We start from the raw sequence: 19255 nt of genomic DNA, 5'->3' as shown, positions 1-19255 counted from the left end.
GCATGCACTTACAATCTCCCACACCCCAGAAAGATGAATTTGGGGTCCAAATCTTTTTAGTTCTCCAGCATGACCCACCCACCCAAACCTCCCTCACCAACTGCCAAAATTCTCCCAACTACAGTGATTAGACTGTTCCCTTCCAACTGACAAATCCCTGTGTCACAGGGACAAGTGCCTCCAACTAATACCTATGTAAACACTTTTTTTTTGGTTTTGCAGAGTTTCTCACTAAAATACTCACATTTTTTCATGAGATTTCATACTCCCTAAATGTTGCTTTGTTTATATTTTCATCTCAATGGCTATGGCATGTTCACATTGAAAATTTGCAGAAAAGTGAATTTTCACAGATTCACTCCAAAATAATGTATCCATTTTCATTCTTCAAAAAGATTTCACAAAACTAAGTGCCTAGGCTTTAATAATTGGTCAATTTTTAATCATAAAGGATCTCAGAAAACTAAGTGACTGGGCAACAAAATGGGAGATAAAATTCAATGTTGACAAATGCAAATTAAAGCATATTGGAAAACATAATCCCAAGTAAACACATAAAATGATGGGGACTAAATTAGCTGTTACCACTCGAGAGCTCTTGAAGGCACTGTGTCTAGTTCTCTAAAAACATCCACTCAATGTGCAGCAGCAGTCAAAAGAGCAAACAAAATGTTAGGAATCTTTAAGAAAGGGATAGAGAATAAGACAGATAATATCTTACTGCCTCTTATTTAAAATATGGATGTCCCATGGATTTATATAAGTTCAGATGTGACCTCCTCTCAAAAAAGAAATATTGGAATTTGAAAAGGTTCAAAAAAGGACAACAAAACAATGAGTAGTATGGAATGGCTGTCATATGAGGGGAGATTAATGACTGTGACTTTTCAGCTTTGAAAAGAGACTGCAAAGTTGGGATGTGATAGAGGTCTAAAATTATGGTCATTCTTGCATTCTTAAGTAGATCCATTCCTGCTCAAGCCCAGGTTCCACAAAAAAATAGACCTGGTTTTGCTCAAAGAAATCCACGAGTAACATTTTAAGCAAGTATCTTCATAGAATCATAGAATAATAGGACTGGAAGGGACCTCGAGAGGTCATCGAGTCCAGCCCCCTGCCCTCAAGGCAGGATCAAGCTCCGTCTACACCATCCCTGACAGATGTCTATCTAACCTGTTCTTAAATATCTCCAGAGAGGGAGATTCCACCACCTCCCTTGGCAATTTATTCCAATATTTGACCACCCTGACAGTTAGGAATTTTTTCCTAATGTCCAATCTAAACCTCCCCTGCTGCACTTTAAGCCCATTACTCCTTGTCCTGTCCTCAGAAACCAAGAGGAACAAATTTTCTCCTTCCTCCTTGTGACACCCTTTTAGATATTTGAAAACCGCTATCATGTCCCCCCTTAATCTTCTTTTTTCCAAACTAAACAAGCCCAGTTCATGAAGCCTGGCTTCATAGGTCATGTTCTCTAAACCTTTAATCATTCTTGTCGCTCTTCTCTGTACCCTTTCCAATTTCTCCACATCTTTCTTGAAATGTGGCGCCCAGAACTGGACACAGTACTCCAGCTGAGGCCTAACTAGTGCAGAGTAGAGCGGCAGAATGACTTCACGAGTTTTGCTTACAACACACCTGTTGATACCACCTAGAATCATATTTGCTTTTTTTGCAACAGCATCACACTGTTGACTCATATTCAACTTGTGGTCCACTATGACATTCCACAAAGTGAAAGTAATGGTTTCGCGAGAACCCACCAGTTAGGAGCTGCCATTTTTTTTTTTTTTTTTGGTTAACCAGATTTCCCCGTTTGTGTTTTTTTTAAAAGGGTTCCGTGGCCAAATAAAATTGGGAAACACTGCTCTAAGGCACCTGTAACTGCTCACTGTTATGCAGGTACTGCAGAACACTTAAAAAAGGCTACATCTAGACTGCAGACTTCTTTTGGAAGAAGCTTTTCAGGAAGAGATCTTCCGAAAGCGCGCATCCACACTGCCAGAGCGCATTGAAAAAGTGATCTGCTTTATCAAAGATAGCATCCATATTGACTGGATGCTATCTCGCATTTAAGCTGTGATTACTATGGATGGAGTGGCCACCAGGACATCTGTGCTTTTTCCTCTTCTTTCGAAAGAACTCCCTCTTCCTGTCCACACACGCCTTTTTTCAAAAGAGCTCTTTCGGAAAAAGGCTTCTTCCTTGGAGAAAGAGGTTTACCAATGTCAGAATAACACCCTCTGTTCTTTCGATTTTTTTTCTGAAAGAACGTGACTGCAGTGTGGACGTGACTTTTTTTTTTTTTTAAAAATGGCTCTTTTTCTGAAAAAACTCTGTAGTGTAAACATAGCCAAAGTGCCCTCAAAGGCAAATAAATTTTCACTTGTCAGTGTACAGGAATTGTTTTCTACCTTTTTTCCTTTCCTTCTATAGCCCCTCTTTCACTTTTCCCAACTGTAGGTTGGTCCTAGGAAGATGCCATTTCTTGGGGCTTCATAGCTGCTTTTCCAGAAGCCCAGCTAAGGCTGGTGCCTGCTCTGAAGGGCAGTTAGGAAAACAAGTCCCCACACTTGTGAAGGGCAGCAGAAGACACAGGGGAGCAGATGGCGGGAGGGGAGGGGGGAGGACATGGCAGAAAAGAGGAAAAGAGAGAGGTTTATAAGATATTAATAACTGGGGTGCCACAGTGGCACACATCAGAACAAACGCACATGGACTCAACATTGGTGCACGAAACAAAACTCACTCCACTCATGGGTGGAAAAACTTAGAGGGAACACTGATCATGACCCCCTTTACATTTACTGTAGAAGCGAAAAAAAATTAAGTATCATTGATATGCCTTAATAATTTGTATGTTTAAAGATGATCTAGAATACTTTATCTTGAAAGGTGTGTGAGAGAGCGAGCAAGTGAATAAGATTTTTGATGTGACAAAATGTTCAATGCCTCATAACCCTTCTGATTGTTTTGTGGGAAATAGAGGTGTTGCTATACTGGTTGCTTGACATAGTTACGAAATCCTGACTTTACCACCTGAAACAGCTCAGTGTACCCTCTAATAAATGTGGTAGATATATTTGCAAAAATCCTGCTTTATTTGAAAGTAGATTTTTCATTTATATGCTCAGCCATTTTCTGGATGGTTTAGTAGCTGTGCTTAGTGCTCCCAAGACATCCATAGGGTTAGGGAAACAAACTCTCCATTTGTTCTTCAAATGGACAACCCACCCTCCTAATGGAACAATCCAGAATAACATTCCCAAGTTTCCAGCTGTTATGTGCTCTCTTCCTCCAGAGAGGAGAGTCTGGTTCAGTGCATTTAACTTTTCAAAAAAGTCAGGGTTTTTTTCCCCCTCTATTACAGGAACAAGTTATAACATTCAGACTCAGCCTGCCCTGAATGTCAGAGAAAACTGTGCTGATTGCAAAGATCCAGTTACAACAATTATTGCCCAAACACAATTTGCAGCTCCAGAAATGCTGTGAAATGGGAAAAAAACAGAGACAACGTTGATAAAGATGATAGAAGCTGACATTTCCTTGCTGAGCAAAGTCCTGATAAAATAAGAGGATTTGTGTGCAGTGATAGTATTAGAAACTTGCTTCAAAATGGAACATTGTGTCATTTTGGTCAGGGTTCCAGTGCTCAATCCTACACAATTAATTACAGAGTCAGGATATAGCATTCATACAGTTCAGTCTGCAAAAGATTCAGTTACAATGGAATCTTGATTCTGATATGTACCTTTCATCACAACTAAGTGGTACACTGGTACTGCTGAGACATCTAAGCTATGAGCATTGGGGAAGATATTGAGGATTAATTTTTACATTTTATATAGTCTTATTTTGACTATCCAGAGGCTGTGGAAACTTCTGAATGCCCCTAAGCAGTATTTCAGGTGGTTATTTTGTTTTTATCAAGCTTGCCTGCTTTCAGTTGTTGGGATTACTTGCAGCTCTGCTTCAAAGTTCAGATGAAACGTCTACCTTAACAAGTATTTTCTGAAGACATACTGAAGGCAGCTTCTTACCTATTTGACCACCACTAATGTCAAAGAATTCTATATTCGGTTAGAACTGTGGTCCCCAACACGGTGCCCGTGGGCGCCATGGCGCCCGCGGGGGCATTTGTGTGTGCCCGCCAAGTGCTTGGGCCTGGCCTGGCCCCGGGCACATGCGCGGTGCCGGCCCCGGGCACATGGCGCACAGTGAATGCCGGCCCCAGGAGCGCCGCAGATTGGCCGCCTGCGCTCTGGGTGCTTGGCGAGGGGACGCCGGCCCCGGGCGTGCGGCACTTGCAGGGGGCACCGGCCCCGGGCGCGCAGCTATGGGGGGGGCCTCCCCCAGGCGCGCAAGTGTCCAGAGCAAAGCCTCAGAAGCGCGGGAACCCGCCGCGGCTGCGGCTTTGCTCCCAGTGCCCCTAGTCTGCTGAAGACGGTTCCCAGCAGACCAGGAGCACCGGGAGCAGCTTTTCTCGCCCCAGAGGTCGAGGTGGGGGACCACTGCCTGCGAGCTCCGGGGCGAGAAAGCCCTGTTCGTAAGTCGGATCCGCGTAAGTCGGGGACTGCCTGTACACTGAAATGTCCTGAGATACATGGTGCCTCATGAGAAATATAACAATGAATATAGCACTAACCATAAAAGAAACAGACATTCATGCTAAAAGTAGTTTACAATCAATATTTATTAAGACTATTACAACAAAAAGTACTAAAAGAAAAGTTTGAATAACAATAATACTTTAATTCTTTGACGGATTCTATTTGAGATTTTGTCTCCATTTTAAAATGGATTTTGTTTTGTATTTCTCTACTTTATTGCCACAGTAAAATAAATTTTAAAAAATCTCCTGGAATGCATATAAAAATTAAAAGATTTTGCCTTTTTAATAAGTCATCCCAGATGTTAAATGAATGGATAACCCTTCGGATTGTAAAATGAATCTTATGTAAGTTTGGAATTTAAATTTTGTGAAATCCAAAGGTTAAAAAATGTAAAAGCTTTTGCAATAATACACAGACATTAAAAGCTTTGTTTTCTTTATAGTATCACATCAAAATCACACAGAAGACCCCAATGATCGCTGGTAAATTTGCCACACTCTAATTTTTCAAGTCCAATTAAGTCCAGACTCCGTGGAATAATCTGTCCACCTTCTGCTGCAGTTCGGAAGAATATGCGATCAAATCGGAACTTACATTTGTACCTTCCATCCAGGTTACTATTGCAGTTTGTGTCCCATGTATAATGGCAGTGCTCTGGTTTGCCCAAAAATTCCCATATATCCAAAATATTATTAGGTAAGCCACCTACTTCAGTAACCTGAAGAGAGAAAAACGGAACAAAAAGCATTATATTAACTAATTCCTTTAATGTAATATATATATGACAATCATTTGTTGAACCTAGAACTTAGATATTACACCATATTGATTTTCTTCACAGCAACAGCCACAACAGGAAATAAACATTAAAACACTTAACATGATAGTTTCTCAAGAGTTTCAGAAAGATAAGCCACTTAAGACACTGACTGTTCATGTTGCACTCTCCAAACAAAAAGTATGTATAAGAAACCACTGCATTTTTAAGTGACTGAACCGGACATTATAGGACTGGGACTTTAATAATTTGTAATATCCCCAGTTGGAACACTGGTAACCAAATTTTCAGAAGTGACTTTGTTTTCAGTCCCTTCATTTTGGGTGCCCAAATTTAAAAATGTGAGCTCTCGCTCTACAGAAGTACACTGAGCACCAACAGTTTTCGCTAATTTCAATGTGAAACGCTGATGTTCAGCATCTCTGAAAATTGAGCACTAGGTTTCCAAAGCTGGGCAACTAATAGGCTACGTCTACACTGGCCCCTTTTCCGGAAGGGGCATGTAAATTTCACTAGTCGTCGTAGGGAAATCCGCGGGGGATTTAAATATCCCCCGCGGCATTTAAATAAAAATGTCCGCCGCTTTTTTCCGGCTTTTAAAAAAGCCGGAAAAGAGCGTCTAGACTGGCCCCGATCCTCCGGAAAAAGTGCCCTTTTCCGGAGGCTTTTATTCTTACTTTGAAGTAGGAATAAGAGCCTCCAGAAAAGGCCACTTTTTCCGGAGGATCGGGGCCAGTCTAGACGCTCTTTTCCGGCTTTTTTAAAAGCCGGAAAAAAGCGGCGGACATTTTTATTTAAATGCCGCGGGGGATATTTAAATCCCCCGCGGATTTCCCTACGACGACTAGTGAAATTTACATGCCCCTTCCGGAAAAGGGGCCAGTGTAGACGTAGCCACAATGTGTTACCCAGAATTAGGATAGTTCTGAATGTTGCAGTTTGAACAGACTCTCTATTTCTTTACACAAAGCCCACAGGAGAGGAAAAACCACCATCTTTTGATTTTGAAGTCACTTTATCTGTAACACTGCTCCAAAATAGAAATGCACAATCAAGTATAAACTTCAACATGGCAGCAACCTCACTTCTCCTTGATTCAACTCTTTCATTTAACAGATGGGAACACTATGGGTATGGCTACACAATAACTAGACTAGCCCATGCCACTTACTTGTCCCGGTTTCATTACTCTGTAGAGGTCTGTGCTCCAGGAACCTATGAGGGAAGGTTCCAGCCTGAGCCCAGAAGTCTATACAGCAATGAAATTGCCCCACAAACTGACCCGTCAGCTAGCATGGGCCAGCTGTGGGTTTGTCTTTGATGTGTAGACATATGCTAAAAGGCATGTCTGTGCACATGAGGGTAGAAATCTCAACATCTGTCATGCATAACTGATTCACGGGAAAAATCACTGTATACTATAAAAAGAAAAAAGGAAAAACCCCAGCAGAGATCACATAAGTACATAAGAATGGCCGTACTGGGTCAAACCAAAGGTCCATCTAGCCCAGTAGCCTGTCTGCCAACAGTGGCCAGCACCAGGTGCTCCAGAGAGGGTGGACCGAAGACAATGATCAAGCAATTTGTCTCCTGCCATCCTTCTCCAGCCTCTGACAGAGGCCAGGGACACCATTTCGATCCCCTGGCTAATAGCCTTTTATGGACCTAACCTCCATGAAATTATCTAGCTTCTCTTTAAACTCTGTTATAGTCCTAGCCTTCAAAGCCTCCTCTGGCAAGGAGTTCCACAGGTTGACTACACGCTGTGTGAAGAAGAACTTTCCTTTATTAGTTTTAAACCTGCTACCCATTAACTTAGAATCATAGAACTGGAAGAAACCTCAGAAGGTCATCAAGTCCAGCCCCCTGCTCTAGGCAGGACCAATTCCAACTAAATCAACCCGGCCAGGGCTTTGTCAAGCCGAGACTTAAACACCTCTAGGGATGGAGACTCCGCTACTTCTCTAGGTAACCCATTCCAGTGCTTCACCACCCTCCTAGTGAAATAGTTTTTCCTAATATCCAACCTGGACCTCTCCCACCACAACTTGAGACCGTTGCTCCTTGTTCTGCCATCTATCACTACTGAGAACAGCCTCTCTCCATCCTCTTTGGAACCTCCCTTCAGGAAGTTGAAGGCTGCTATCAAATCCCCCCTCATTCTTCGCTTCTGCAGACTAAACAGACCCAAGTCCCTCAGTCTCTCCTCATAAGTCATATGCTCCAGCCCCCTAATCATTTTGGTTGCCCTCCGCTGGACCCTCTTCAATGCGTCCACATCCTTTTTGTAGTGGGGGGCCCAGAACTGGATACAATACTCCAGATGCAGCCTCACCAAAGCCGAATAAAGGGGAATGATGACATCTCTGGATCTGCTGGCAATGCTCCTCTTAATGCAACCTAATATGCCATTAGCCTTCTATGCCATTAACTTCATTCAGTATCCTCTAGTTCTTCTATTATGGGAACTAATAAATAACCATGGTGATTTGTTCTCAGAGTAATTCTAAGTGATTTACTGATGTTCACCTCATGGTCTCTTAGGTTTGTATCCCCTCCAAATATAACAGTAGTTGACTCTGATGCCTCCTGCATTGTCTTGAACACCTGTTTCAGTTGGTTTAGGCGTTCCTTGGCATGACTTTTTGTGCTCTCTAGATGGGAAGTCATAAGGCAGAGTTCATTTCCAGATATATTAACCTGTTTGACACACAGATAAACATTAAATCATACACCATGAAATAGAGTTGAAGGCCAAACACAAAATATACCATTCAAATGCTGAGCAGGTATGTTCTGCTTGTTAAAACTGCTATTACATACAACAGGAATGATTTACAACTTGATATTGGGCATCTATTTCTGCAGTCAAAGTGAGGCTTTTGACAGTGAATGTGCTGCTAGCAGCAGGTTTAAGTGTGGATTTTTAACTAAGAATTCAAATCCAGTTCAGTCCACAGCTTGTGTGTGTCAAGAAATACTCCTCATCCTACAAAATTTCAGGCCATTTTTCTGAACAAGAAAAGGACAACATTTTCTAGAGTTCCTTTATGAAGGCAGAATTTTCAACTTTATTTAAGAGACATGCTTACCATTCTACACTTAAGGTGCCTTTTAGTTAAAAGCTAACCGCTACTCCAATCAAATGAAACAAGTCTGCTCAAAATTTACTGTGCATTATCTTGTACTATGGTAGAATATATTTCTGAAAACCATAAGGTGTACATACAACCTTATATTTCAAAGATAAACATGCACCAATAATGGAAGGGGAAAAATTAACAGGATGTTGTATTTAAAAGAAACAACTAACAACTACTTACCAGGAAATTTAGGTTATAGTTTACAATATGTGGGTTTTTTAAAATATATAAATGCAGTAATAAGGAACCCCAAATAACTTTGCCTTTCTTATCCTACTATCCTATTTCTCTGTGTAAAAAAACTTCATGTCTGACAAGTACGATAGCTACACCCTATACTCTGACAATCTGGTAAAAACTACTGCAGCAGAACTTTGCTATACACTAAAAGAAACAGACTGAACCATGGACACTGAAGTTATGGCTTATCTCAGCTATTTATAGTTAGGGATGTTAGTGTACAGTCAAGACAACAATTAACTGATAACACTAGGCTTATTGGTTAATCCTATGCACTATACACACCCCTTGCTGCCTCTGTATCAGAAGCAGCAGGGGGAGGAGGCTGGAGACTATGCCCGTGGGCAGCTCCTCACAAGCACTCGATCCTGTGGAGCCACAGGCTCCTCTCCCTTGGCACTGCTGCCTCTGATAGAGGGGCAGCCGTGCAGACGGTGAAGGTGGCAGGCAAGAGCCGATAGATACAGTTCTTTTAAGCCAGTTCTCTGCACGTGCCAGCTCCATGTAGTCACCTTCCGCCCCACCCAGACAACAAAAAGGTGGGGGAGGGCAGGAGTCAGAGCAGCCCTCCGCGGATAGGGACTGCTGCCGCAGAGCAGCCTTTGTCTGCAGCGGTTCTGGGTCGCCTGCAGACAGAGGCTGCTGCCACCCCATGCTGATGCCTCTGACAGGGCAAGACAACAAGCAGGAGCAGCAGTGCGGGGTAGCAGGGGACTCCCCAAAGTGGGGTTGGGAGATCACTGGCTGCCAGCCCTGCCTCCAGGTATTACAGAATAATCGTGTAATCGCTAAGATTGTGTATAGTTACATGATTATTGAATTAATCAATATTTAACATCCCTATTTATAATCCATCAACAATCCGTCCCCCTTCGCTGCCTTTCCCCTTGCCCTTTCTTTCCCTCCTATGACTGAAGGCTTATTAACAGGCCACTTCACCAAGAATGGTCCTTTGAAATATGCATCAAGTACTTACGCCAAGCAATCTGTTCCACTTTGTATTTAGGTAAGACACTCTGGGGATGTCTGTATAGCAAACCATGGCTTGCCTTTGCCAGCTGACTTGCACTCAACTGAGATACACACATTCAGGCTTGGGCTTCAGCTCTGGGATCCTCTCATAACACAGAATCCTAGAGCCCTGGCTCCAGACTGAGCCCACAGCCCAAGCCCTGCAAGTCTGAGTCAGCTGGCATGGGATAACCATGGGGCTTTAATTTCAATGCAGACACACCCATTGAGTATATCTGACAGATCTGAAAAAGAGCTCTATGTAAGCTTGTCTCCATGACCAACAAAACTTGGCCTAACAATAAATATTACCACAGCTACCTTGTGTCTCCAATATCCTGGGACACTTTGCAGTTCTACCAGGAGTTGTGGACAACTTAATCTATACCCATTTGGGGCTTACTCAAGAATATACAGACTTGAGTACAGGCAGTCCCCAAGTTACGCGGATCCGACTTATGTCGGATCCGCAGTTACGAACGGGGTTTTTCTCGCCCCGGAGGACGGGAGCGGTGGGACACCCAGATGCGCCGCGATTCCGCCGCCCGCGTCCTCCGGGGCGAGAAAAGCTGCTCCGCGTCTCCCTGGTCTGCTGGGGGAGAACCCCCAGCAGACCAGGGAGACGCTGAGCAAAGCACGCAGGCAGCGGGACAGCCCAGACGCGCCGCGGCTGTCTTTGCTCTCCGTCTCCCTGGTCTGCTGTCTCCAGCAGACCAGGGAGACGGGGAACAAAGCCTCGGAGGACGCCGGCAGCGGGACAGCCGAGACACGTCTGGGCTGTCCCACTGCCCGCGTGCTCCGCGGCTTTGCTCCCCGTCCCCCTGGTCTGCTGGAGGCCCCCCCCCCCCCAGCCGACCAGGGAGACGCGGAGCAAAGCCGCGGAGGATTCGGGCGGCGGAACCGCGGTGCGTCTTGGTCTGCTGCCCACATCTTCCTGATCTGCTGGGGGGCAGGAGGGGGAACAACCCAGCAGCACCCCAGCAGCACCCCAGCTGCTCTGCCGCAGGCAGAGCTTCCTGGAATCAGCCGCTGATCAGTTTCAGCAGCAGCTGACTTGGGGACGCCTGGGGTTCTTAAGTTGAATCTGTATCTAAGTCGGAACTGGCGTTTCAGCGGCTGAATCTGGACGCCAGTTCCGACTTACATACAGATTCAACTTAAGAACAAACCTACAGTCCCTATCTTGTACGTAACCCGGGGACTGCCTGTATTTGAGGTTTAAGAAGGCTGCTGTAACAGGTCAGGAATTTAACCATTTAAATGATTAGACAACAAGCAGAGTAATGTGGAGAAAAATTTAATGAGAAGGTGCAGTGGAATTCCATAGTTCTTTGGTATGCATATAAAACCTCAGAGATACAACACTCTTGTTCTGCAAGTGTGAAGTGAGGGATAATACGAATAGTTGACATGTGGTGGGGTTTGAGAATGTTACCCCCAACAAATGTGCACCATAATTTGGGGGTAACAGAATTTGGTAAGAGTATGGGTATGTGTAAGAGTACAGTTAAAATTGTTTAATGCATCCTTTCTAGTATTTTTATTTGAGACTTTAAATCGAAATGTCCTATATTTTCATGCTGTTTTCCTCTTATACTATAATGTTCTGCAGATGTATTTTTCCTTCAAATTAGTACCCACATTTACAACCTTAACTCCAGACTAACGAAGTGATTTGTGTCCTTAAATTATACATTCAACTTCTTTGTAATATATAATGGCCCACTTACATATACAACTAATAGGTTTCTCATCATGGAGGTTGTTGGAAAAGGTATTATCTCTTGCCTCAAAAACTTAACTCTTGAGTTTTTCAGCATTATGGCAGTGAAATAGCCACCTATATTACCTAAAGAGGAAAAAAAAGAAGTTCAGTGCTGCATGTAACGTATTCATCCACACAGAATAATTATATATTTTCAGAGACCTTTCCAGTGTGCATATTCCGTATCCTAATCCATATACGTAGTTATTTTCTCATAGTAAAGAGTTGGTAAATTTAGTTTAATTTAGTTCAATCAACTAGCCAATGGATTTTCCATCCACCAGTCTATTAGTCGATAACTGGGAGAACCTCAGTGGGGTTAGCTTCCAAAGCTATCCCCTATGCGGCTCTGCCTTTTAAATGTATTAATCAGCTGTCCCAGCTCACGATGGGTCCCCCCTGCTGCACTTTAGCCTTTTAAATGTATTAAGAACTTGTTGGCTGTTAATACATTTAAAAGGCTAAAGCACAGTGGCAGGGTGGTGGTGGTATGGACCCTTAGCAAGCCAGGAATCAGCTGTCTGGGCTTGCGCCTGGTCCCCCTCCGCTGAGCTTCTGATTTTTAAATGTATTAAGAGCCTATTGGCATTTAAAAAGCAGAGGCGCAGCTTCTGGGACTAGGCACAAGCTGGGAATCAGCTGATTCTCAGCTCACACCCTGTCCCCACTAGCCCCCTGCCTCCCCACAGAGATGGTTCAGGGGGGAACTAGCTTTTAAGACTGCTTCACCAAAACCAGCTCCTGCTCCCCACCTTGGCTGCCTTTCACAGAGGCGGCGGGGGAAGCAACCAGTTAAGGGACTTTTGCTTATCAGATGGTCGACTAGTCACTTACATCCCTAGTTGGTAAAATGAATTAATTTTTACTCTGTCTGTAATCTTAAATCTGTCTTTCTAAAAGAATCAAGCCAGAAGAAAGTGACAGTAAAGGTGGTTTTTCATTTATAATTTGCAAACTGAATTCCAGAATTCAGAAGCCAGGGAAATCCATTTCACGGATTCTTTCCCCTCCTTTTTTTCCTTTCAGCTTCTACCAATAGTTAAAAGCAGGGCTCGACAAATAGTGTAATCTACTCGCCATGGGCGAGTAGATTACACCACAGAAGAGCTGGCGCGGTGCGATCTGCGCATGAGCAGAGCACAGAACTGCACAGCTGGCCCTGGTTATAGGGGTAACAAGCTATTGAGTAGTAAACAAACATTTATAGACTCTTCTACCCATTTGAAGCAGATTTCTCAAATGTTTACAGCTTCCTTTGTTTACCTGGAATGATTGTATAACTAACTGCTCTCTTCTGTAGATAACTGAAGTATGGTGGAATAACCTCCTGTAAAAACACCACATCCGGATTGTATCTGAAATCAGGACAATAAGTTTACAATATAACTTTTAAAAGAGACTAAGTTTTTCACATTGTAATGTGTCTCTCTCTCACACACACACACACACACACCCCCCACAGGAGTGAACTGGTTTTGTTTTGTTTTTTGAAGCATCTAAAACGTCTATGATGGTTTCCAAAGAATCTGTTGTGTTTGTTGGCATATAAACATGATACCATATTTGGAGGGGGGGGGGGGGGAAGATTCAAATCTGTGTTTTACCAACAAGTTATTGGCCTAATTTCCTCATGTAGATCTGTATCTTGCAAACAGCTATGCATATTTCTAATTTCATGTATGTGGAGGAATTTAATTTGAGTGAAAATATAGCTTTAGTTTTGACCAATAGAAGACCCAACTTTTCTAAGTGTCCAATTAAGATCTATCACCTTTGTGATAAACACCCAATCTCCCAGCCCAGACTGACAGGTAAAGAGCCATTTCTCTCCTAAGTCTTGTCAGCAGTAGGGGGGGAAGGGAGGAGGAGGAGGAGGAGGTGGGAACTTGTCTGTTCCCCCGCACGTAAATGTGTAACCATTGTAAATTTCCGCAGTTATACGTTTACAAAATTAAACACATTTTAACATCCCTAGTAACAATACTTACAGTGCTAAATAAGAGCAAACTCCTCTAGCTCTCTCTTGTTGATTTCCTAGATCCAGACCATCAATATTCCAGGTAATTAAAGAGAATCTACTGTCATCTTCTTGTTGCACGCAGTCTGCCTTGTTGGCATCAGCACTACTAGTAGTAACATCTGTAGTCAGATCAATACTAAAAAAAATATTTAAAAGTTTTAATTACAGTAGATGGACGTTTCTGCAGGGGAAATGCTCTATCTTCTAATGTAAGACATTTTTAGACCTCCTCAATTAAAAACCTTATTGAAAATACCACAAAAATTAACAATTAAGTATCCAATTTAAGAAACATTTAAAATAGACTGAATGAAAACATGTCAGTCACTTGGTGTATTTAGTATGTAGCTGTAATGAATTTTTTTTTCACTGCACACACAAGACAAAGGGCCTGATTCTGATTTTAAGTTAAGCTGATAGAAACTAATTTAAAATTTTCCCCACACCTTTTAATCACCAAGGATTCAGAATGTGAAGATACATGAAAATATCTGAGCAAGTTTAATATTAGAAATAAACATATAAAAAATAATGTGCACTTAGTTTTATAAACCTGTGTTCTGAAACTACTGTGACCCCTCTGTACATGTACATCACTGCTAAAACATTAATGACTCTGGGCATGTCTAGACTACATTCCTCTGTCGAAAGAGGGATGTAAATGAGCCTGATCGAAAGTGCAAATGAAGCGCAGATTTAAATATCCTGCGCTTCATTTGCATGTTCGCATCCAATCGCTGTTCCGAAAAAGGGTATTCGAAAGTGAAGCCAGTCTAGACACGGTTCTTTAAAAAAAACAACACACACCACACACCCCTTTTTCGAAAGACCTAAAAAAAAAAAGACTCCTAAAGAAATGAGGAGTACGGGTTCTTTCGAAACAGGGTTTTTTTCCCCCCAAAAGAACCACGTCTAGACTGTGGCTTCACTTTCGAAATACTCTTTTTCAGAACAGCGATTGGACGCGAACGTGCAAATGAAGCGCATGATATTTAAATCTGCGCTTCATTTGCACTTTTGATTGGGCCATTTACATCCCTCTTTTGACAAAGGAATGCAGTCTAGACGTGGCCTCTATTTTGCCATATTTCTTTGAGAAGAAACACCCCAGTCTTCAGTGTTTCACAGACTATGTCCTGTCTACCCTATAAACTTTTCTCAGATTAATCAGTATACTTCTACAATGTACCCAGATTGTATTGCCATATGACCAGTTTTCTTGAGAGGATGAGAGCAAGCCATGCTCAAAACCTTGTTGAAGAGGTGTGTGCCAGTTCAAGTTCCTATAGTAAAGAAAAAGGCTGTAGCTTGTCCCCATCAAAACTGGCAAGACAAGCTCAAATGGTCTTTTAGGAAAGTTGGGACACTGGGATTTAATCATACTGCTAAGGCACAACAAATATATAGTGAAGACAGAACCAATGACCAAACATTTCCTCTCTCTAACTGCTAAACAGTAATAAGTTACTTATGGCACTGTTGCTATGCTTGGTACTTTAAGAGTAAATATGGAAAGATCCATGCCTTAAGAAACTTCAATCTAAACTGGACAAAGAGATCTAGAAAAGGGTGTGCCCCAGGGATGTAACAAAGTAAATGAGAGCAATATTGGTCATGCATTTTCAAGACTTTCCTGCCAAGATTAAATTTGATGGTTGTACTATAATTTGAACTCACATCATCATCTTTTTCATGTAGCTGTAAGAACACGGGAGTCTGCTTAGTGGTGGAAAGCTAAGCAAAGTAATGTATTTTCTAAAAGGTCCTGGAGAGGGAAATTATCCCCGATATAGACCATGTCTAAAATAGGATTTTTCTAAGATTTCCCAGTATTACCACTACCAATTCACTAGTGGAAGCTAAGTGTATGCTGTGCTCTAGCTTGCAACCTGTGCCCCACGTACACTATTCTATCAATGCTCAACTGGTGATAGTGAGAAATTTTAGCAAAAAAGTATTAGGCATGGGAAAGTTTTACGCACATTTATTTCTGTATGAATGGCCTGTGTACAGTTGAGCCTAAATAGACTGGAAAGAGGTGGCAGTTAAACTGAAATAAGCTGCTATTACACAAAAATAAGATCATCCGTACAAGGGTGTGCAACTTTAATAGGTGCAATTACTTAAAACTTGTAAGTGTTTGTCAGTAGGATAGATTTTTAGAAAGCAATGCTTGCATTCTAGACAACAGTGTAGGTGGTAGAGGTTGGGGAGACAACAGGCAGTAGTCTGAAAGGTTCAAAAACTGTATATGAATAAATATAGAAGTGTTTACCTTAGGAAAACCATGCTAAATTATATTGTTTTAGAGTAATTTAAATAAGATAGTTCGACTAGCCAGCATGATTTGCCAGCTATGATCAGACACCTGAGGATGGCTGTTGTCAGTTGACTTCGCTCAAGCTGCTAAAGGGCTGTCTAACTGTGGTGAAGACAGTTGAGCTAAAGTTTGGGCTCTGGGACCCCACCCAAATGTCTATCTCACAATTAAAATAGTACCATAGAATCATAGAATACTAGGACTGGAAGGGACCTCGAGAGGTCATCAAGTCCAGTCTTCTGCCCTCATGGCAGGACCAAATACTGTCTAGACCAGTGGTCCCCAATCATTTGAGGTTGCCGGGTGCCGGGGGCGTGGCTGTTCGCCCGCCGGGCGCCAGAGGGCAGGGACACTTACATGCCCAGGGCCGGCGCCCCTTCTCCCCCCCCCCAAGCGCTGCGCGCCCAGAGCGCGGGTGGCCAATCCGCAGTGCTCCCGGGGCTGGCGCTCACCGTGCGCCATGCGCCCGGGGCCGGCTCCGGCACCATGCATGCGCCACGTGCCTGGGGTCAGGCCAGCCCTGAGCACTTGGCGGGTGCACACAAATGCCCCTGCAGGCGCCATGGCATAGACATGATAGACATTTATCTAACCTACTCTTAAATATCTCCAGAGATGGGGATTCCACAAGCTCCCTGGGCAATTTATTCCAGTGTTTGACCATAGTCCAAACCCCATGAGTCCAAAGAGTTGACAGGTCAGCTGCGGATTTTTTATTGTAGAGTAGATACTTCTTAACGCTTAGTCTACACCAGTGTTTCTCAACCAGTGGTCCGAGTACCCTCAGGGGTACTCAAGAGAAGCCTGGAGGGTACTTCCACACAACTGAAATTTGGAGAAAACTGAATTTTTGTTTTAAGTTTCACAGCACTTCATTATTTTTGTACTTTTTACACCCAAAAATTTCATCGCCTGCCTGGCTACAATTGAGTTGTAATGGGAGAAACAAATGTGTTGCAATGGGAGAAAAAAAATTGTGTATGTCTGAAAACTGTAAGTACTGGGGGTACTTATAATTTGTTTTAAATTTTTTTGAAAAAGGGGTACTTTATAAAAAAAGGTTGAGAAACACTGGTCTACACTATGAGGAAAGACCCATCTGAGTTGTACAACTTCAGCTATGTGAATCCATTCTCACTGCAGTGATTGCAGGTGCCGAAATTAGGGATGTAAAATCACGGTTAATCAGTTAACTGGTTAAATATTAGTTTGCCCCAATGTTTAACCAGTTCACTAACCAAGATCCGGGCTGGGGACTGCTCCAGCCCAGTTTGTACAGCTCCCAGCCCACAAGGTTCACAGATCCCAGCCCCCACATTGGGGCTGGCTGCCAGCTCTCAGGTCCGTCCCCTTCCCCCCCGCCTCTCCCCCCCACTCCTGGGGCGGACTGCTGGCTCCTGGTCCCCCACTGATGGTGGGGCCAGGCTTCCCATGGACAGAAGCTGTTCTGGACAAGAGCAGCCCCAGCCTGTGTCAGGTCAGGGAGCTGCTCCAGCCCCCTACCCAACTACAGGGTAATTGGAACCAGTAAGCAGTACCCATTTAGAGTGATGCATATCTATTAAGTGGTTGAACTTTCACATCCCTAGTGCCCATCTACCAGCAAGTGTACACAAACCCTAAGTTAGCATGTGATTTAACTATCCATTATCCTAAGTACAGATGGCTGCCTGTAGCTCTTCCCCACCATTTTAAACTCAACTGTCCACACCAGCAGGCCATATTGTGCTATGACTTAGCTGAACAAGACACTTTTTAAAGCATGCAATGAATGGCTGGCAACACTGCCTCAGATTAATCACAGTACATTTATGTCAAAATGAAATGTCCTCTTTTCATTGTGGTTTTACACACGCCTGTGTTAGACATAAAAGATTCCTCAAAAAAAGGCTACAGTTTGCTGATTGACAGACATATACTAAATCCATCACAGAGTCTGGGACAGTATGACTGCCTAATTGCATTCAACTTAGTTATGATCATATGCAACAAGTGTGCACAGTTGTCAGCCATACCTGCATGCTCATGACTCAACTATCACCCAGCTGAAGGCATGCAAAACATCCTCCTTAGGACCTAAGCAGCCTTCGTGGTGATAGACTCCCTGACATAATGCAGGTCAGGAACCTAGGACTACTACTTAGCCTCTCATTTCCACACACTGCAAAACACACGCCAGCTGATCCAGGCACAGAGCGGTGCAGCTCAGATATTATGCTGGGAAGACGGCTTAAGGGACAGTTTCAGACCTGGTTTAAAAGGTGGTCTCAGGCAGACAAGGGTGACTTTGTTGGCACTAGGCACCGCACGCATCAGGTTAGGCACCTTGGGTACCTTTATTATGTGTTCCTTTGGGAGTCTGCACAGAGGCGGTAGGGTGGGGGACGGAGGAGGACAAACAAGCAGGGGCTCAGACAGACAGACAAACACACGTGATGCACAGATGGGGGGGGGAACAATAAATAAAATAAAATAAAGTTCTTCACACAGCGTGTAGTCAACCTGTGGAACTCCTTGCCAGAGGAGGCTGTGAAGGCTAAGACTATAACAGAGTTTAAAGAGAAGCTAGATAATTTCATGGAGGTTAGGTCCATTAAAGGCTATTAGCCAGGGGATAAAATGGTGTCCCTGGCCTCTGTTTGTCAGAGGCTGGAGAGGGATGGCAGGAGACAAATCGCTTGATCATTGTCTTCGGGGTCCACCCTCTCTGGGGCACCTGGTGCTGGCCACTGTCGGCAGACAGGCTGCTGGGCTGGATGGACCTTTGGTCTGACCCAGCAGGGCCGTTCTTACGTTCAATCAGAGCCCAGCAGCCTCACACACTGATTTTCGAGGCGCGCTCGCCCGGGCACAAGGGGGAGCGCGGCAGCCGGGGGAGACGCTGGTGCTGCGCCCAGGGCGCCCTTCAGTCCTTCCCCCTCACCCCCGCGGCGTCGCTCACCAGGGCTCCGGCGGGCGCCTCTCGCCCACGTCCCGCGGCTCCAGGGGCGGCTCGAAGAAGGCGTTCAGCGCCCGCTGCAAGGCAAAGGAGCCGGCGTCAGGGGGCCCGGCGCGGCGGCCGCGGCTTCCCCCCTGCAGCCAGCGCCGGGCCGCGCCTACCTGCATGTGCCAGCCGCTGCCCTCCAGGTAGCTGCGCGCCAGGCCCAGGTCGCTGCTGGTGATGGAGGCGAACTCGGCGCACAGGAGCCTCCTGCGCTGCGCCCCGGACGCCGCCGCCTCCTCCCCCCCCTGCGGCGCCTCCTCGGGCCGCGGCTCCGGCCCCGCCGCCGCGCTCCCCGCTTCCATGGCGCCGGCCCCGCCTCCCCACACAAAACGCTCCCCGCGGCCGCGCAGCCAGCGCGCCTGCGCAGTAGCGACCCAGCCCC

General features: G+C 44.4%; 1 protein-coding gene across 1 annotated transcript; it reads right to left on the bottom strand.

The window, feature by feature from the left end:
• Window positions 1-4675: 4675 nt before the first annotated feature.
• Window positions 4676-19213, bottom strand: TDP2 (tyrosyl-DNA phosphodiesterase 2). Its single transcript, XM_075921139.2, has 7 exons — window positions 18990-19213; window positions 18832-18905; window positions 13539-13706; window positions 12814-12905; window positions 11516-11634; window positions 7921-8091; window positions 4676-5331 (listed from the first exon to the last, which is right to left on the bottom strand). The coding sequence occupies exons 1-7, from the start codon at window positions 19173-19175 to the stop codon at window positions 5050-5052; spliced, it is 1092 nt and encodes a 363-aa protein (XP_075777254.2). The 5' UTR covers window positions 19176-19213; the 3' UTR covers window positions 4676-5049.
• Window positions 19214-19255: the final 42 nt, after the last annotated feature.

Source organism: Pelodiscus sinensis, chromosome 2, assembly GCF_052426305.1.
Source record: "Pelodiscus sinensis isolate ZL-2025 chromosome 2, ASM5242630v1, whole genome shotgun sequence".
Lineage (NCBI taxonomy): Eukaryota > Metazoa > Chordata > Testudines > Trionychidae > Pelodiscus > Pelodiscus sinensis.
The sequence above is the reverse complement of the archived record's forward strand: the minus strand, read 5'-3'. Positions and strand labels throughout refer to the sequence as shown.